The sequence below is a fragment of the Bos taurus genome, chromosome 13 (assembly GCF_002263795.3).
Source record: "Bos taurus isolate L1 Dominette 01449 registration number 42190680 breed Hereford chromosome 13, ARS-UCD2.0, whole genome shotgun sequence".
Taxonomy (NCBI): Eukaryota; Metazoa; Chordata; class Mammalia; order Artiodactyla; family Bovidae; genus Bos; species Bos taurus.
The window spans coordinates 79,861,498-79,882,418 of record NC_037340.1 but is presented as its reverse complement, the minus strand read 5'-3'; the positions used below and the strand labels follow the sequence as shown (position 1 = coordinate 79,882,418).

At 48.1% G+C, this 20,921-nt stretch overlaps 1 protein-coding gene across 4 annotated transcripts in view; it reads left to right on the top strand.

The window, feature by feature from the left end:
- The first annotated feature begins 219 nt into the window (after positions 1-219).
- The window catches only part of ZFP64 (ZFP64 zinc finger protein), an 85,990-nt gene continuing 65,288 nt past the window's right edge, over positions 220-20,921 (top strand). For 3 of the 4 annotated variants that reach the window (XM_015474172.3, XM_015474171.3, XM_005214815.5), the window contains exons 1-3: positions 220-417; positions 3,377-3,616; positions 17,287-17,448. In XM_015474172.3, coding sequence (XP_015329658.1) covers positions 372-417; positions 3,377-3,616; positions 17,287-17,448 — 448 coding nt within the window. In that variant the 5' untranslated portion in view covers positions 220-371. 4 annotated transcript variants of the gene reach the window in all.

Genomic DNA, 20,921 nt, shown 5'->3' with positions numbered 1-20,921 from the left:
GGGCGCCGGCTGCTGCAGCCCGGGGGGTTGCGGGGGCGCGTCCCTCGCTGCCCGCGGCCGCCCCACCGCGTGTGCGCCGTCCGGACCCCGGGGAGACCCCGCGGCCCGAGTGCCGGGATTGGCCGGCTTCTTCCCCCGGGAGCCGCAGCCGCGAAGCCAGGTTGGTGCGGCCGGGCCGGGCCAGCGCCCTCTAGGCAGCGGAAGTGGCGCTCGCTGTACATCCGTCCTCCCCGCCTCGCGGAGTTGGGAGAAGGAAGGCTGGGGGGGGTGGAAAAATAAAAGGAAAAGTCCCTGCACCATGTAGACCCGCGCGCCCCGCGCCCTTGCACCCCGGCCGGCCGGGGACCCCCCTCGGCCCCCAGTCTGCGGCCATGAACGCGAGCAACGAGGGCGAGAGCTTCCCGGGCTCGGTGCAAAGTAAGTGCTTTTCCGGGCGCAGTGCGCGCTCCGGGGCCCGGGCCCAAGCACGCCTGCGACGCAGCGGGCAGGCCCGGGGCCCCGAAATCGGGGTGACGGCCCCGAGCCGGCGTCTCGGGGACCGCGGCGGGCGCGCCGGGCAGGAGGCGCCGGGGTGGGCCGGGGGCGGGCGCACCCGACCCGGCGCGAGGCGGGGGCGCTTGCCAGCCTCCAAAGAGCCCCCCGTGCAGCGGGCGGTGGGGGAGGGCTGGCGGCTCCGACCATCGCCCACCCTCTCGCGGCATTCCCCGCCCCCGGCGCAGCCTGGAGGTGGATTTGGGGTAACCGCGGCCACGCTGATGGGAAAACTTCTGTCTCGGTGGCCCCGAATCCTTGAAGTCTGGGTTCGGAGGACTGCACGAGGTCTGGCTGGCTGGGCTTGCCGGCTTCCTGAAAAGCCTTGTCCACGTTGAAGGTGGAGATCTGAATGGGGAATGGGGCCGTGGGCGTTTTCTTTGAGTTTTGAGTTTGGGGTCCATTTTCATTATGATGACAGCCTTTTTCAAGCCCGTGGTTTCGCCGGGCTCATTGTTTCCCTAAGTGTGGGGCTGAGCGCGAACCAGCCACCTGGGAGCTCCAGCGCTTATTTTTCAAAAAAGGAGGGGAAAAAAGCTCTGTGGGCCCCACCTACCAGGTGGTGGGGCCAGGGTAGAAGGGAGGAGGATGGGCTTGCCCTGGGCGATTCGGAGGCACAGGAAGTTTGAGAACCCCTGGCACTTGTTAGATGTTACTGTTACCGACTTGGAAGACACTGGCTCCTAAACATGTCTGTGTGTTCCTTGCATAACTTGTGAAAAGCGCAGATTTCCCTAAACCTCAGTCCCCGTTCACCCCACCTCCATTAGGACTCTCTGAAGTGGGGGTCAGATGTGTCCGTGTTTATCCGTGTTTAAATAACCCACCCTAGCCCTTATTCTGATGCCCAGACAGGTTTGGAGAACTTTGTAGGGATAAAGAGGCTTCTCAGGCGGCGCCAGTGGTAAAGAACCCGCCTCCCAATGCCGGAGACGGAAGAGTCACAGGTTCGATCCCTGGCTTGGGAAGACACCGTGGAGAAGGGCACGGCAACCCACTCCAGTGTTCTTGCCTGGAGAATCCCATGGACAGAAGAGCCTGGCAAAGATAAAGGAATTCTTTGTGTTGATGATACCAAAAAAAAAAAAAAATAGACCCAGTGTATTCTATTGGGTCTCAGTTCATTACAGATATTCAGAGGGGATATTTTCAAATTCAAATAGAACACCTCAGTAATAACCCCATCAGGTGACATGCTGGGGATCCCTGTGCTGGCCTTCTACAAGCACCATCTCATTTAATTCTCGTAACCATCTTATGAAGCAGAAACTTCACCCCATCTCCTCCCGAGTCCCACCATTAAGGAATCTCAATGATGCAGTCACTAGTCTCTTGGATTCTTTGTCTTCCTCTTAGCTTGGGCACCTCAGTAGCTACAGGAAGACAGTGTTAGAGAGATGAGAAATGTCACGTCCTTCCATCCATTGATTTCAGTGTTTGCAAGATGGCTTACAAACCTACCTTGCTCAGTGCAGAGTATCTTTTCTTAGAAGTCAACCAAATTGTATTTCTGCACAGAGATGTCTTGTCTTGGTTGTAATGGGACATTGGACATAATGCAAATATTTTATAATTTTTTTAAATTATGAAGCAAAGATGCCAACTGTATATGCACAAAGGTGGTTTTCATACTATTTAGACTCAGGGAAAATTGGGAATAATATACAAACCTTACAGTTAGTGAGAAATTATGAGGCTTAGAAAATATGGAATAATGTGTTGTCATTAAATAATTATATATATATATATAAAAAGAGACTTTAGTGATAGAGCATAATGCTTGTACAGCAGTATTGGGAAAAAGGTTAATTTACAATACACTATGATATAAACAATCTTTAATTCGATGAATGGAAGAAAATATTTTGTAATGTTCATGGTAGCCATAGGTGGAAAGACTGTAATTTCCCTCCTCCTTCTCTTCCAGATTTTCTGTTATAAACATGAATTTCCTTGTAATAAGGCAAAGAAAACTTAAAATAAAAATTCAGTTTGTCTTTTTAGTTAGAGACTTAGTCGTTGTATTTCTTTATTTAACAAACATTTATATAGCAGTTTCTAATATAGTGCCAGGACTGTGGTAAGCGCTTTGCAAGTGTTAAATACAATATTAATTCTTGATATTATTACTATAGTGAAATAATGCCTGTCAGGAATTAATTTTGCTTACAAGTAACAAAACTGAACTATACTGGCCTAATTAGAAGTCTGGAATTGATTGATTCTAGGGTTGATTTAGGGGATCAGTGAAGTAAACTTTTGTAGAGATCTTACTATTTACCTCATGTTACAACATGGCTGCAGAAGCACCTGGCATCACACCTGCATTCAAGGCTGAAGGGAGAGGTGAACAGTGCCAACCATGTCAGCTCCCTTTTTATCGTGCTTTTCCCTGAAGCTCTTCCAGCACTGTGCTGGAGGGATTCCCAAGTATGTCATGAACCAAAATTATTCAGGCTAGTGGTTCTCATGATGGGGGAGAGGGTTGGAATAGTGGGAGCACTGGCTCCCATAATGACTGAGAAGTACAATTACGTTTTCCTTGAGACAGGAGATGGTCCTCTGAAGCGCAAGGTAGCCTTCTTGAGGTGCAGGGAAGAACCTTCCTGCATGAGATACCACTAGTGCCCCCACAGGGAGTGATCAGGAGCATTACTTGGGTGGGTATGTTGCTGCTGGGGTGGCACTGGGGTTCTGTGTGCAAGAAGAGGGGAGTGGAATAGATACTGGGCCAGCAGCTAGCCACGCCTGTCACCATGCCCGTTTCTCTCACCGTGGGTCTGGTTTGTGTTTCCATTTCAAGCTGTCTGAAATTAACCTGTGACTCCCCCTCTGTCCCCTGGAGTTCCAGGTGGCACAACAGTTTTGGTGGAGCTGACTCCCGACATCCACATCTGTGGCATCTGCAAGCAGCAGTTTAACAATTTGGACGCCTTTGTAGCTCACAAGCAGAGTGGCTGCCAGCTAACCGGCACGTCTGGGGCGGCGCCCAGCACGGTCCAGTTTGTATCGGAGGAAACGGTGCCTGCCACCCAGACTCAGACCACCACTCGAACCATCACCTCGGAAACCCAGACGATCACAGGTATGGTTGGGGGGTGGGGCAGTCACTCAGAGTTGGCCTGGCTATGTCCCAGACGCCTCTTCAGATCCTGTTAAAAATATAGACACCCAGGGCCCACCCCCTAGGATTGCTGATTCATTATTTTTAACAAGCTCCATGGGGAAGCTAGCTGCCTGGCCAGGTTTGGGAACTGCTAGGTTAAAACATTAAGTGGTAGCAGTTATAAATTGTTGGCATGTGCTAAACAAAACTAACAGACAAAAACCAGGTTTTTAAAACAAAACCAGAAAAAAAGCTATATACTAAGAAAAAAATACTTGCAGGAAATGGTAAAAAAGGAAAAAGTGGTTATTTGGGGGTGGTGGAAATATGTGTGTGATTCCTGAATTTGCATTATTTGTATAAAGGACAAAAAAAATGTTTAAGAAATTTTTAAAATCTATAAACAAGTACTGATGACTCCCCTTCCCTGTGCCACCAACTGGAAAAACAGAAAAGTTCATCCTAGTTCTTGGTCACGTCCAAAAGAAACCACAGATGGATCCAAAAGTTAAACATGCACAATGAAACCGTCAAAGTTGTAGAGTAAAAACTACATATGTGCAAAAGAAAGAAAGTAAAAGTGGAGTCGCTCAGTCGTGTCCAACTCTTTGCGACCCCATGGACTATAGCTGACCAGGCTCCTCCGTCCATGGGATTTTCCAGGCAAGAGTACTGGAGTGGGGTGCCATTGCCTTCTCCAGGGGATCTTCCCGACCCAGTGATTGAACCCAGGTCTCCCACGTTGTAGGCAGACGCTTTACCGTCTGAGCCACCAGGGAAGCCCCCACATGCAGAGAGACCCAAACACTCACACCCCTAAGCTTATTCCTTTATAATCTGCCTTACGGGATGAGACAGATGACTCCAGTAAGCACCCATTTATGAGATGGTTGGTAGACACACTGTTGCATCCTATGGGAAAATAGAGGATGTATTTGTTGGCTTTTAAAGGCATTCAAATTTTTAAATCAAAAAATATATTAATACTGTGCCTTCCAAAGAAAGCAGGTTATAGGATTGCTCCCCCAAAAGAAAAAGAATTGTTATGTGGTTGCAGATAAAGTTACCATTCTTCCACAGTAAAAACAATGTATAAAAAAAGCTTAAAGACAACTGGGAAAAGAAAATGAAGTACATATGACTAAGGCCTAATATCCTTCATATATTAAAAAAAAAACAAACTCCTAAAAATCAATAAAAAGACTAAATGGAAAAGTCAGCAAAGAGCAGCAGTTGCTATTCAAGAGCCAGTAAATATACAAGGATGTGTCATTGAGTCATCATCCCTCAGTAATAAAGAAATGCAAATCAAATACTGCTTTCCTTTCCTTTCTGGAGATATCCATTCATATAAGCTGGGCAATTTTGTGATATCTTTCAAACTTTAATTCTTACATTTAAAATATTTCAAATTTTAAAATGTACACATTTACCCAGTATGTGCACTTGTGGGTATTTATCCTCTAAAACTTGACAAGTAAAAATGTACAAGGGTGTTTACTGATATACTGTAAAGAAAATGGAACCTTTGTAACGTATATGTCAGGAGATTAGATAAATAAATGCCATGATGGATAATGAATAATAATCTAACAATTAGATGAATAAATTCAGACAGTAGAATGTGACTTAGTCTGAAAAGGAAGCTAGATCTGTGTACCCACATAGAGTCTCAAGGTAAATATAAACCGGCGTATATATGCATATGTATTATATTCAAGGAAAGCTTCTAGAACAGGAATGAGGCAAGTAATGTTAATGAAAGATGTCAACTCTGCAGAAGGCATTAGGGGATGGTGGGGACGCTGGTGAAATAGAGAAAGTTGCTCTTTGGATTCAGTCAGTTAGATATTTGGGTTTTTCTGAGCAACTGAAAAATGTAAAATTTCCCAAATTTTAAAACTTTGTTAGGAAACGTTCCTGTCAGTTCAGTGGTTAAGAAGGTCCTCTCACTGCAGGGAGTACAGGTTTGATCCCCAGTCAGGGAACTAAGATCCCACATGTCAGGCGATGAGGGGGAAAAAAAAACTTGTTGGTCAAACAAAATACATCTGTGAGCTTGATCGAGCCCATCTGCAACTTCTGACTTGTTTTCAATGTTTTGCAAACAGTTAATTGGAGCTAAGATGTGGAGAACCTCTGAAGTGAGGGTACCAGCTTTTGCCTTATCATTTGCACGTTGATGCTGTGTCTGAGTTTTTTGGCAGCAGGTGAAGTTTGTGGTCGTTTCCTTACTGCATCCAAAATAATGTTCCTGCTGAAATGTGTTAAGCGTTGAATATAACTGATCACCTCGGAAACTCTCATCAGGTTACCCTGAGGTCTTCCCACTTTCTCCCGAGTTTCTCTTCATCTCATCTTAGAGGAAATCACCAGGAAAATGTTCGAACAGAAACTCACCTTAGGGATGGGCCTGGTACCACCTTCTCATTTTACAGCTGGACAGAGTGAAGCTGCAGGTGGAGATGAGAGATGGTCAGGGTCCCAGCACAGGTTCAGGACAGTCCTGGGACTCAGGTCCCTGGGCCCTTGCCCTCGTGGTCTTCTCCCTGAAGATTGAGTGTCAGGTTCTCTGTTCTCAGAAACAAGCTCCCAGTCACCCCACACCCGGTGTGAAGCCTGGGACCCGAGGCCCCAGGCCGGGGAGGCCCCAAGACCCTTCGTTTGTGGCCATTGCGTCTCGCTGGGCTCTGAGCCTTCCCTGCTGCCGTCCCCTCTGCCTTTTTCGCCTTTACCTGGCTGACACCAGCCCACCCTCAAAACCTAAGGTTCAGGACCATCTGCACACAGGACCTGACTGCATCTCAGGACACGCCGCCCCCTCTGACTCACAGTAGCTGTGATGACATCCTTTCTGTTTTCCGAGTGGGCCACTCTTCCTTGAGCCCCGGGGCATTTGTATGTGTTGCCCCCTCTGCCTGGAGCTGACTTAATGCTGGTGCTGGTGCGTGTGTCAGAGCTGGGCTTAACTGCATCGCCCCAAAGAGCCCCCCTCTGAGACCACACACATGGGCATTGTTCTCTCAGATCAGGTCCCCGTAATTAAATGATTGTTTGCAGAACAAATTTAAGGCCTGTCCCACTGCTGAAGCGTAAGCGCCACGAGGTCAGGGGCTGCATTTGACCCGCAGCATCATATTCCCGGCAGTGGTTGTGTGTGGAGTGAACGCACAGGGGCCCGCGCCTCACGTGCATTGGTGAAGCTGCCCGCGCACCACGTAACCGGCTCGGAGACCTTCGCCCGCCACCCGGCCTCTCCACGGCCCCGCCCTTGTTCACTGTAGCCGCGCCTCAGCTTTGCTGGCCACCCGGTACGCCTCGGCGCCCGCTGCGCAAGCGCTCCCCGCCGCGCAGAGCTGACGGGGGTGCCGCGCACCAGAGACGGGCTGCTGGGCCTTATCCCAGTCGGCAACCCTGGGCCGTGGGCAGGTCACTCACTCAGGTTCCTTGTCTGTAGAAAGGGATTATTAAAAAGGGTACCTAATACCAGTAGGTGCGCTTCCCAGGTGCCTCAGGGGTAAAGAACCCGCCTGCCACTGCAGAAGACGCAGGTTCGATCCCTGGGTTGGGAAGATCCCCTGAAGAAGGAAATGGCCACCCACTCCAGTATTCTTGCCTGGGAAATCCCATGGACAGAGGAGCCTGGCAGGCTACGCAAAGAGCTGGGCGTGACTTAGTGAGTAAACAACAAACAAATACTATTAGGTTTAGAATTAGGTGCCTAATATGATTGGGTTATTGTGAGACTCTGCAATAATCCAAATAAAGGACCTGGGACAGTCATTGGACTCAGTAGAGGACCGCCTTTATTAACATGAAGGGTGTTAATGTTTCCTTGGTGGCTCAGCTGGTAAAGAATCTGCCCGCAATGCTGGAGACCTGGGTTTGATCCCTGGGTTTGAAAGATCTCCTGGAGAAGGGAAACGCTACCCACTCCAGTATTCTGGCCTGGAGAATTCCACGGACTGTGGAACCATGGGGTTGCAAAGAGTCATACACGACTGAGCGATTTTCACTTTATTAACGTAAATGAGCAACTTTCACTTTCTTAACATCAAGATGCATGCCCAAGTGAGATGAGCAGGGTGCTGAGTCTCTGCCTGACCCAGCTGCTCTCCCTGCGTGTGCCTGCAGCTCTGCCCCGAAACAAGCAGCATCTTGCTTCCCCCCGCCCTTTCTTTTACACTGTTTATTTTGGTTTGCGGGGTCCAGCTTCCCCAAAGTTTGGGCTTCGGTGTTGCAGCAGCGGCAGTTTGGACCAGGGTCCCTTGGGATCTTGTTAAAGCCGCTAGTGCAGGGGCTGCACCTCCGAATCCGCCTGGCTGAGGCTCAGGCATCTGCATTGTTAACAAGCTCCCCGGGCGATTGCAGGCCTCGACCCAGTTGGAAAGATGCTCACCACCCGACCCCCACCCCGGCAGGTTCCTCTCAATACCCGCACCCAGACCTTGTCCAGGGTTATTGGTCCGTCTTCAGTCCTTGATTAAAACAGACCCTTCCTCCTGCTCAGTCGCTTCAGTCTTTGTGGCCCCATGCACTATAGCCCACCAGGCTCCTCTGTCCATGGGATTTTTCAGGCAAGAATACTGGAGTGGGGTGCCATGTTGGATAAAAAGTAAAATTAATTCTCTGCCCGCTAGCTTTGAAAGCTGCCTATCATTTGGCATTTGATTTGAGAACTTTTCTATAAAAGCAGTAACATTAGATCTTGACGCTGGTGGAAAAATCTAGCCTCCTACGTGCATTTTCTAAGTTCCCCGCTTGAAGCCATGGGGCTTGGGGTCAGCTTCCCGTGTTAAAGTCTTGGCTGCAGAGGGCCTTAGGAGCTGTGTGAGTGCTGCAAGTTGTAAGAGTTTGCGTTGTCTCCTTTTTAAAGTGGGACAGAAATACATAGAAAGGCCATGGAACTTGGTAGTGGAGAGAGTCTAGGTTCCTGAGTCAGACTGCCTGGGTTCAGATCCGAGCTACATCACTTCCCATCCAGGTAACCTCAGGCAGGTGACTTAGAGTCTCAGGGTCTCCATTTACCCAGCTGTAAAACGGGAGAGTAGAGATAGAACTCACCTCAGAGGGTCACTGCCAGGGGCTCCTACGTGCAGACATTCAAGCCATCAGGGTTAGTTCTCATTACTTACTTACTGAATCAGGGGCTGTAGAAATTAAGTGAAACAGTTCATGGAAAATTTTCTGCAGGCCCTGACTCATGGCAAGCCTCCAGACAGTATTAGTTGAACTATCACTGACTTTTCCCACCTCTTCTGGTTCATTCCTCCATTTTTAGGACCCAGGTTAAAAGTCACCTCCACCTAGAAGCTAGCCACGATTTCTCCCTCCCTTCCCCACCCCGAAGGTTAGGTTCTTCACCACTTCCTCAACTAGCCCTTACCACAGTTGCCATCAGTTTATTTGGTAATAAGCAGTCTTTAGCCAGAGAAGTGAATTCAGATGCTCCTGGGCTCAGGCAGGGGCAGTAAGTACGGCAGCAGGTGGGCTGTGAGGGGGAGTGGGCGGGCCGTGGAGGACCAGCAGAGGAGAGCCGGGGGGCGTCGGAGTCCCTGGGCGCTGGGTTAACTCCCCGGGGCGCGCCGTGCTCTTCCCCTGCTGAACAGAGTCACAGAACGTCCACATGGGACAGGGCAGCTCTGACTGTGCTGGGACAGGCTGGAAAGAGAACTCCTGTGTCGTCATGCCTGAGCCTCGGAACCCCGGGCATCCCCTCCTGCCCCGCTCCTCTCCTGCTTTATCGATTTTATCTGCTGCTCTAGCCTTCTCTGCATCTCAGCACTAGTCGCTAAGATACCAAGTCATAGGCTTGTCCCCACTTCCTGACAGCCTCCAGCGCAGGCTTCCTTGAAGCCTCCTCGCAGAATCATCTAACATGAGCCCCAAACATCTAAAACTCTACATGCTTCCAGGCACCCTCTTACTGAGACCCTCCACAGCCCCCGTGGGGCGAGGGTTCCCTTACTGTAAGGAGTAATCAACTTATTCAACTACAGGTGTGTCCCTGGGTGGTCTTTGGCCAGAGGTCATTGACCTGGGAAAGACCCAGCCCACCTAACTGATTTTGAAAGCCTAAAAAACAAAATTATCTGAAGGCTCAATTTGCCTGTGGGCCTCAAAGTAGTGGGTTGTTTTGTTTTCTTAATTTTAAATGACCCTTATTCTGTATTTGCAAAACAACTATTTAGTAGTAAGCAAGGTAGTGGTTTAACTTCTAATTTACTAGACTATAATCTCCCTGGTTTAGTCAGTAAGTTGTGTCCGACTCTTCTAACCCCATGGACTGTAGCCCACCAGGCTCCTCTGTCTGTGGGATTTCCCAGGCAAGAATACTGGAGTGGGTTGCCATTTCCTTCTCCAGGGGATCTTCCGGACCCAGGGATCGAACTCGGGTCTCCTGCACTGCAGGCAGGCTCTTTACCGACTGAGCACTGAGCTATGGGGGAAGCTCCATAACCTCCCTGGAGCAGGCACTAATCAGTCTTGCTTTTCGGCCGCCCAGCCCCAGGCCTGGTACATCCTAGGCGCTCAGTAAAAGTTACCGAGTAAATGCAGTAGGGGGCGCGGTTCGGATTGAACTCGTTCAAGCCCGTGACGTTCATGGCGTGGCGCCGGCTCCATCGTGAGGGTCCAGTGAGGACGGCTCTGGGACTGGGGGGTGCCAGATGCTGGAGCCGAGATAATGGAGGTGCTTCCCTTGGAGGATTCCAAGCTCGTCCGGGAGCGGAGGAGAACTTGTTGTAAGACACAGAAGCCCAGCCGTGTGTGACCAGTGCAGAGAGTTCATGGAGTAGGTTGGTCTCGGCGGGGAAAGCCACGGGGAAAATGATGAGTGAGATCACACGCATGATAGACCTTGAGAATCTCACCTGCCTTTGGGAGGAAGACAGCGGGAGGGGGGCATTTCCTCCTGCTGGTCTGGAGGTGGAGAAGCTGGTCCCTGCTGCTGAAGGGGAGATCTGATCACAGTGGCTGGAGATGATATAGCGCCTACGGACTAGCGGCCCCTGCTTTGATCTGGCCTTTATTCTGAAGGAGCTAGGGAGCCACTGAAGGTTGTTGAGTGTGTGAGCAATTCAGTAAAACAAACTAGGTAGTGAGTTGCCAGGGGAATCTGGCAATAATAATAGTCATAGCTGACTCTTGGGTGTGTATGTTAGTCGCTCAGTCGTGTCTGACTCTTTGTGACCCCAGGGACTGCAGCCCACCAGGCTCCTCTGTCCATGAGATTTCCCAGGCAAAAATGCCGGAGTGGGTGGCCATTTCCTCCTCCAGAGCATCTTCCCCACACCAGGGATGGAACCCACGTCTCCTGCACGGGCAGGCGGATTCTTTACTGCTCTGCCACCTGGGAAGCCCAGCTAATTCTTGCTGCTGCTACTGCTGCTAAGTCGCTTCAGTCGTGTCCAACTCTGTGCGACCCCATAGACGGCAGCCAACCAGGCTCCCCCTTCCCTGGGATTCTCCAGGCAAGAACACTGGAATGGGTTGCCATTTCCTTCTCCAATGCATGAAAGTGAAAAGTGAAAGTCAAGTCGCTCAGTCGTGTCCGACTCTTTGCGACACTATGGACTGCAGCCTACCAGGCTCCTCCACCCATGGGATTTTCCAGGCAAGAGCACTGGAGTGGGGTGCCATTGCCTTCTCCCAGCTAATTCTTACATGCTGCTTATTATTGTGCCAAGCAGTTTTCTCAGTATGTGAAGTAGGTTTTCACAACTTCAGTTAATGAGTTTAACGTTTAATTTTAAAAAATTAAATTTTTGCAACATATATTAGCTACTAATCATTATTATCCCTGTTTTACCCGTAACGAACTAAAGCATGAAGGCGTTAAATAGCTTCATGGCGGTGACAGAGCCAGAAAGGGGCTTGAAGCCAGACCTGGGGCTGGGAGCCGAGCTCCAGGGCTGCAGAAGCCCCTCAGCACCCTTGGTAAAGTCCTCATCACAGCCTTTCTCAAAAGAGCCCCCTGGAGCTTCAGTAAGACGGAGAACCCCAGCCCCCTCCCTTAACAATCCCATCTGGGTAGTTCTGAGCAGGGTCCTGGGAGTCTGGGCCAGCCAGTACGGGCTCGGGTTAGTTCAGATGCTTTTGGTTGCTCTTAATAACACTAAGCTACAAGAGAGCTGGACTGTGAGGCACTGCTTATCTCAGGATAAGAGCTGGCAGGGCAGACCCGGGGTTTCTGGGTCTACTTGCTCTCCCCGGCAGTAATGCTTCTCATGGCCACAAGGTGGCTGCTTTCCTCCTCAAGTCTTCACTCAGCCCTGCTCAGGGATGGGGAAAGGGACCTTCTCTTTAACAGCTTCCCCAGGAATCCCAGATGCCATTGGCTAGGATGGATAACAGGCCCAGATCCACTGTCTTGGTGTAGCCAGGCCAGCAAGGAGTCACGGAGAAGGGGCTTAGCAGTGGAATCCAGCCCCAAAGCCCTTCTGGCCATCCACACTCCTGCCGGGAGAAAGGCAGGAAAGAATGGAACTCTATCGGTGGCAGTGTCTGGCACATGGGTGCTTCTTTTTTCAAAACAGATGTCCACAGCAAGCTGCAGTGTCTTTGTCCCAGTTCCTAACCGCAGGGCAAGCGGGTCTGATCGGTCCAGCTTCTGTGCCCCTGTCTGCCCCCAGACCAGCCAGCTGCTGCAGAGAGAGGGGCGGGTCCGGAACCGGAAGCTGGCGTTGGGCTCAGCCCTTGGAGCCGGGACTGTGGGGCCCACCTGAGGATCAGGTGTGGCTCCCATGAGGGGAAAACCCTTTAGAAGAGCATGAGACTTTCCTTACAGAATTCTCCCAGGAGGTGAATGCTGAGTTTGCACTCGAATCAAGGCCCCTAAATGTGAGCTGTAAGCATGGGCAATGTGGGGAAGAACAAACAATAGATTTAAATATGTGACAGTGAAAGAATAGCCTTAATTTGTAAAGATCATTTACAAGTCAATGAGAAAAAAGTAAAAATTTAATAGAAAAAAAAAAAAAAGAGCTAATAGCCTGAACAGGCAGTTCATAAAGAAGGTATGTGAATGAATAAAATATAGTGAAAGGGGATTTTTTTACCAATTATGAAAGAAATGCAGATTAAACTAAAACGGTCTCATATTGTCCTGACAGATAGTGTGTGTGATAGCCAAGGTGAAGGGGAGAATATGTATTGATTTAGATTTTCCTAAAGGATCTTATAGTTATGAGTCACCAAGCCATAAAATGACCATTGCATTTTGACCTGGTTCTTCAGCTTACAGGAAGGTATCCAGAGAAACTAAAGAGATAAGTTAAAAATTTTGGATAGGTGTTATTTATAAAGGTAAACCCCTAGAAACCAACTCAGTGTCCAAAAAAGAAGAAAAGGTTAATTTAGCTGGGACAGCCCAAATGTGGCATTTTATGTAGCCAGAAGAAATTGTTTTTTGGATGAATTGATAACATGGCAGAATGCTTTCACATAGCAAAATTGTTTAATCGTTTAATAAAAAAGAAAAGCATACAAAATGATTTAAGCCATGATCTCAGTTCTGTATTTTTAAAATCTGTGTAAAAAGAACAGGTTGGCCATCTGATCCATCACTAAACAGGTGTTCCCTGAGCCCCTGTGCGTGCCGGGTTCCACGCGAGGGTCTAGGAAACAGTGATGGAGGGAAATGCACGTCCTCACTGGGCTCATCCAACCGAATGGTGGAGAGGAAGGGCGTCGGATACTTTGCCACATAACTAGTTACAGCAGAGATGAGTGCTTCAGAGGAAAAGTGCAGAATTCAGCGAGCATGTCATGCAGGGGTATGCTGCCACGGGGGGACAGCCTGGGTCAGGTTTTCTCCCCGCGTTTCTGTGCTCCCAGGATTTTCTAGTCGGTGTTTTCTTTTGTTTTGACAATATAATACACTTTTAATTTTAAAAAAGAGAAAAGGATTAAAACTGGAGTTTTTAAGTTGAAGACAAGAAAGGAGAAGCAAAGGGACTTGGGAGATGTGGATGACTTCAGATGTTCGAAGAGCAGTTTCGTGGGAAGAGCTGCAGTTGGCCCCTGTGAGCTCCGCGGGTCTAGGACATCCAGTGGGTCCCAAGCTCAGGGCGGTTTTGGTTCCTTATGAAATTCATGTGACAGTCTTACTTTTTAAGCAACATCATGGGTGAATAATTGAACACCCGAGGTGCTCCTGCTACAAACCGAGACTGCGCGTAACAAGCTGTGTGTCTCAGACGTGCAGCTGGGCACACTGGCAAGCCAGGGAGAGCCCCAGAGTCAAAACCGAAAGCAGGTGTGAGGCTGTGAGCTGCTGGGGGTGGAGGGGGAGGCGTGGGGGCTGATCCAGAAGCACTGGACTTGATTGTAAGAGCCGTGCCCACAGGGGAGACGAGGCCTTGAACTCTTGCAGAAAGTTATCCCTATAGCTGAACAGAACTGGGCACCTGACCACCCACACCCCCAGAAAGCGGCCGCTCATGCTACAGATCACCCCAGTGGAAAGAAGGGTTGAGAACATTCTTCCCTGGGGGAAGTCACATCTCTGCTAGAAGCGCATCCCCGGCTCAGCAGATCTGGGTGCTTGGGGTTGTCCCCGCTGCCTTCACGTCTGCTGGACACTCAGATTCCACTGTTTACGCCAAATCTGAAGACAGACAAGGGACCGCCCCCTACCAACGACCCCTCCAGTTGGATGCCTCCCCTAAAGACACCGAAAGCACGTGCAGCAAAGGCAAAAACAGACCAGCAGGACTGCATCAGTTTCTGTGCGCCTAAGGAAACAGCCAGCAGAATGTAAAGACAGCTTCCTGGGTGGGAGGAAATATTTGCAAACCAGATTTCTGAAAAGGAGCTGCCCCCCAGAATACTCTCAGGGTTCCCCTTTGCTGTGACTCACCACAAAAGAGATGCTAAGGCTTGTGGGGGCGGGCCGGGGGCGGTTAGCAGACAGGCCCGGCCATCTCCAGGGACGGTGGGTATCCCAAGCTCAGGATCATTCCAAACCCAGGACTCGCCTCCCGGAGGGTCACAGACTCCGCAGCCGGACTGTAGGGAGTGCCTGGCCACTGTCACAACCCCCCAGCCCCTGTGCCTCCCAGTCTTCTTTCCCACAAGCTGGGGTATCACGGTGGCATGACCAGCCATCCTAGTTTTATCTCAGGTCCTATGACCAGGGAAGCCCCTCGGTCCCAGGCAAGTGGAGGTGATTGCTCCCCTAAGCCTTGATCATTCCCGCTAAGAGTTTGGTGCCCAGTTCTGTTCAGCTATAGGGATTAGTGTTATTAAGACTCAACTGTGCCCATATCCTGCACTATTGATGCCCTCATGAAGCTTCGTGATATCCTTGTGAAGTGGGCACATGATTATCCCCACCGACGGGCTGGGAAACAGGCTCAAAGGAGCTCCTCGACTGGCCTGAAGTCCCATCTGCGGGAAGTGGCTGAGCCTGGACTCACATCAGTTCAGATACACATTACAACACCTGAAACGGGGCTGCGCCTTGGAATCAGCGAGACGGCTGCCGGCCCGGAGGCAGTCACCAAGGAATTGTCTTTGCACGTTTGTGAATAACCTGGATTATTATCAGTGATCACTGTTCTACTCACTTCGGCAGAGATGTGTGCATTTTTTGGGGAGCTCTGTGTGTTGGGTTTAATTGCTGTTTGAAATGTCTCCTGAGATACTGCAGGATGGTTCGGGTTGAAGATGAAAAGTAACTGTACCCAGAAATACCTAGAAATAGTAGTAGGGGGTCCATTTGATATTGATGAAGCAAATTTTGTTGCTGGAGGAACAACCATTGGGTTTCGCAAAGCTACAACTGAGAGAGATGGAGTCCCTCGATTAGACAAAGTTGAGTTAAGGTTACTGCTGAGCTGCATGGAAAAGCATGGTCTGCACCATTAGTTCTCAAACTTGTGTTTATCAGAATCACGTGGGCAGCTTGTTAGGCCAGATTGCTGGGCCCACCCTAGAGTTTCTGATTCAATAAGCTGGGGTGGGGCCTGAGAACTTGCCTCTGCAGCAAATTCCTAGGTAAGTCCATTGCTGCTGGCTGGGGACCACACTTTGAAAACCAACAGCTAAATCCCAGAGTAGATGAAACATCTCACCAAGAGGCAGGTGTGGTTGATCAGGTCATCAAAGAGACTTGGCAAGAAGATGGAACTTCAGTTTGTCAGACTCTTTTGCCAGCTTTAAACAAAAGCCACTTAACTCCCCACTACATATTTCAGCTGAGAAGACGGGAAACCATGAGTTTGCTCAAACAGCAAATGCCGATCCACCTGGGTGTTCTTTGCCACACACTGGGATGAGGCTGTCATTGCTCAAGGTGCCCAAGAGCTGCGTGCCAGGAACGTGGGTTTCCTGTCAAATGTTCAGTGAAGCCTCAGAGAACTCATTCGATACATGTAAAATCTCTAAGGAATATCAATATATGTAAAATACCTAAGGAATATGAAAGCAGTGTGTTATCATGTGTTGAATTGACAGCTTTTAAAAATTTATTGTATATAAAATAATGTGACATCTTACAGTCTATAACATCTTAGCTTCAAAGAGAGAGAATGTTTGTTTTAAGAGAAAATATAACTGGCACCTCAGACCTTTGGAGTGGGTATTCCTGCTGCAGGCAAAGCCAAAATAGGGAGTGATGTCAGGCCCGTGTTGATTTAAAGAAGTGTACTTTGTAAATACAATGGAGAAATGTCACAGGTGGTGCCTCCGTGACTGAAGTTTGGGAAGCAGAATATGACACTGGCTCTCAGAATCATCAGGAGGGCCTCTCAGCCTGACAGGTTCACCTGAACAAGCCGCAGAGGGCGTATTTACTCCTGTCTGAAGCCAGATCTCCATGTGACGATTACATATAATAAAGGAAAAAAGAAAATACATATTCCCAAACTGCAAACTGTTAACTTCATTAACAAAGCAGTAAAAACAATTTTAAGAAAAGACATTTGGGACTGCCTGTTTTACCTGTTACAATGACAGATGTTAAAGACAAAGATGATAATGATGTTTGGTCTTCTTTTTATTCTTTTTTCCTCAAAACTTCCGTGAGAATATAGGTTGATTTATGGGTTGGTTGGTCTTAGGAATGCTTGAAGAGTGTTTGTGTTTAGAGAGTATTTGTAGTTTGCCCAGAATTCCTTCAGTCAGCTCCCTTCTGGTTTTTGAAAGGATTTTGTGATAAAGTTTATGAAAGGACAGTACCTAAATGCATTTGGGTGAAGTTAACAGAAAACCTACCTGGTATAAACGATAGGGCATTTCTTGTTTATTTAATGAGTGTGGATTTGAATAGGTTTCAGGGCTCTGGCCCAGCATCTCCCTTTATGGTTACAAAGTGGCTGCCTCAGATCCAGACATCACATCCTCATCAGGCATGTCCAAAGACAGACAGCAGGGGAACCAGGGCAGCAAGAAGGAGTTTTCCTCACCTACCTCTCTTTCCGCCCCCACGTTTTTTTTAAATCAGGGAGAAAATCTTTTCCAGAAGCCCCCGCAGCGGATGTTCTCTAGTGTCTCATTGGCTAGAACAGGGTCGCGTGATCACTCCTAAGCAGCAAGGAACAGTGGGAAGACAATCCAGCCTAATCGTTCTCACAAAGGAATGTAGGCAAAGGGAGTAGCTACTGGGGATTCGTATTATGAAAATTAATAATCATCCTGTCTTTTAGTTTCAGCTCCAGAATTTGTTTTTGAACATGGCTATCAAACGTATCTGCCCACGGAAAGCAACCAAAACCAGACAGCCACGGTCATCTCTCTCCCTGCCAAGTCGCGTGCCAAAAAGCCCACAGCCCCACCGGCTCAGAAGAGGCTTAACTGCTGCTATCCAGGTAGAGGCGACACTGCGTCCTGCTTGTGTAGAGAACATGACGTTTAACAGGTCCAGGGCTCGAGCTCCTGGATTCCCGACAACTGGGCAAAGCCAGCTGCAAACTGCCCGGCTTAGAAATCAACACCCCAGAATTTCCATCATCACATACGACACACCTCTCACTGTCTCTGGTCACCATGCACTTGGGCCCTAAGACTTTAACAGCCAAGGACCTTTGAATGGGAACAGTGAGAATTTCAGATTACTGTGGCTTTCTCTTGGTGCGACAGCTTAGGAAGATATCCAGAACAATTGTCCCTTACCTACTTTAAAAAAGGAAAACAAAAAAATTTATTTGGAAATAATTTCAGATTTAGGGAAAAGTTGCAAAAGTAAAACAAAAAGTTTCTGAGCACCCTTTTGTTATGGTTTGGTCGCTAAGTCGTGTCTGACTCCTTTCCACCCCGTGGACTGCAGCGTGCTGGGCTTCCCTGTCCTTCCCTGTCTCCTGGAGTTTGTTCAAACTCATGCCCGTTGCAGTCGGTGAAGCTAACTAACCTTTCCTCCTCTGCCGGGCCCTTCTTTTCCCTTCAGCCTTTACCTTTCATCTGGATTTCCCAAATATTAACATATTACATTTGCTTTGTTTTTTCTGGTGGTTGGTGGATTAGTCACTTCAGTCCTGTCCAACTCTTTGCAACCCCATGGACTGTAGCCTGCCAGGCTCCTCTGTCCATGGGATTCTCCAGGCAAGAATACTGGAGTGGGTTGCCGTTTCCTCCTCCCGGGGATCTTCCCGATCCAGGAATTGAACTGAGGTCTCCTGCATTGCAGGCAGATTCTTTACCAACTGAGTTACAAGGGAAGCCCGTTTTTTTCTAAATGTACGTATATTTCCCCCAAAGTTGCAGACATGACCTTTACCTTTAAGCACCTTAATACACATTTCCTAAAAACAAGGAAATTCTTTTATATAACCACAGTACAGTCATCCAAATCAGGAAATTAACATTGATAAATGCTGTTATCAAACTGCTGACTTTATCAAGAGTTTGCCAACTGTCTCATTAAAGTCCTCTGTATCAAAAGAAAAATATTTTTCCCTTAGTCCAGGATCCAATTTGTGATCACACACGGCATTTAGTTTTCATGTGTCTTTCAGTTCAGTTCAGTTCAGTCGCTCAGTCGCGTCGGACTCTTCGCAACCCCATGAATCGCAGCACGCCAGGCCTCCTTGTCCATCACCAACTCCCGGAGTTCACTCAAACTCACATCCATCGAGTCGGTGATGCCATCCAGCCATCTCATCCTCTGTCGTCCCCTTCTCCTCCTGCCCCCAATCCCTCCCAGCATCAGAGTCTTTTCCAGTGAGTCAACTCTTCGCATGAGGTGGCCAAAATACTGGAGTTTCAGCTTTAGCATCATTCCTTCCAAAGAACACCCAGGGCTGATCTCCTTTAGAATGGACTGGTTGGATCTCCTTGCAGTCCAAGGGACTCTGAAGAGTCTTCTCCAACACCACAGTTCAAAAGCATCAATTCTTTGGCCCTCAGCCTTCTTCACAGTCCAACTCTCACATCCATACATGACCACAGGAAAAACCATAGCCTTGACTAGATGGACCTTGGTTGGCAAAGTAATGTCCCTGCTTTTCAATATGCTATCTAGGTTGGTCATAATTTTCCTTCCAAGGAGTAAGCGTCTTTTAATTTCATGGCTGCAGTCACCATCTGCAGTGATTTTGGAGCCCAGAAAAATAAAGTCTGACACTGTTTCCACTGTTTCCCCATCTATTTCCCATGAAGTGATGGGACCGGATGCCATGATCTTCATTTTCTAAATGTTGAGCTGTAAGCCAACTTTTTCACTCTCCACTTTCACTTTCATCAAGAGGCTTTTTAGTTCCTCTTCACTTTCTGCCATAAGGGTGGTGTCATCTGCATATCTGAGGTTATTGATATTCCTCCCGGCAATCTTGATTCCAGCTTGTGTTTCTTCCAGTCCAGCGTTTCTCATGATGTACTCTGCATAGAAGTTAAATAAACAGGGTGACAATATACAGCCTTGACGTACTCCTTTTCCTATTTGGAACCAGTCTGGTGTTCCATGTCCAGTTCTAACTGTTGCTTCCTGACCTGCATATAGGTTTCTCAAGAGGCAGGTCAGGTGATCTGATATTCCCATCTGTTTCAGAATTTTCTACAGTTTATTGTGATCCATACAGTCAAAGGCTTTGGCATAGTCAACAAAGCAGAAATAGATGTTTTTCTGGAACTCTCTTGCTTTTTCATGATTCAGCGGATGTTGGCAATTTGATCTCTGGTTCCTCTGCCTTTTCTAAAACCAGCTTGAACATCTGGAAGTTCACGGTTCACGTATTGCTGAAGCCTGGCTTGGAGAATTTTGAGCATTACTTTATTAGTGTGTGAGATGAGTGCAATTGTGCAGTAGTTTGAGCATTCTTTGGCATTGCCTTTCTTTGGGATTGGAATGAAAACTGACCTTTTCCAGTCCTGTGGCCACTGCTGAATTTTCCAAATTTGCTAGCATATTGAGTGCAGCACTTTCACAGCATCATCTTTCAGGATTTGAAATAGCTCAAGTGAAATTCCGTCACCTCCACTAGCTTTGTTCGTAGTGATGCTTTCTAAGGCCCACTAGACTTCACATGCCAGGATGTCTGGCTCTAGGTGAGTGATCATACCATCATGATTATCTTGGTCGTGAAGATCTTTTTTGTACAGTTCTGTGTGTTCTTGCCACATCTTCTTAATATCTTCTGCCTCTGTTAGGTCCATACCATTTCTGTCCTTTATCGAGCCCATCTTTGCATGAAATGTTCCCTTGGTATCTCTAATTTTCTTGAAGAGATCTCTAGTCTTTCCCATTCTGTTGTTTTCCTCTATTTCTTTGCACTGATCGCTGAAGAAGGCTTTCTTATCTCTTCTTGCTATTCTTTGGAATTCTGCATTCAGATGGGAATATCTTTCCTTTTCTCCTTTGCTTTTGGCTTCTCTTCTTTTCACAGCTATTTGTAAGGCCTCCCCAGACAGCCATTTTGCTTTTTGCATTTCTTTTCCATGGGGATGGTCTTGATCCCTGTCTCCTATACAGTGTCACGAACCTCATTCCATAGCTAATCAGGCACTCTATCTATCAGATCTAGGCCCTTAAATCTATTTCTCACTTCCACTGTATAATCATATGGGATTTGATTTAGGTCATACCTAAATGGTCTAGTGGTTTTCCCTACTTTCTTCAATTTAAGTCTGAATTTGGCAATAAGGAGTTCATGATCTGAGCCACAGTCAGCTCCTGGTCTTGTTTTTGCTGACTGTATAGAGCTTCTCCATCTTTGGCTGCAAAGAATATAATCAATCTGATTTCGGTGTTGACCATCTGGTGATGTCCATGTGTAGAGTCTTCTCTTGTATTGTTGGAAGAGGGTGTTTGTTATGACCAGTGCGTTCTCTTGGCAAAACTATTAGCCTT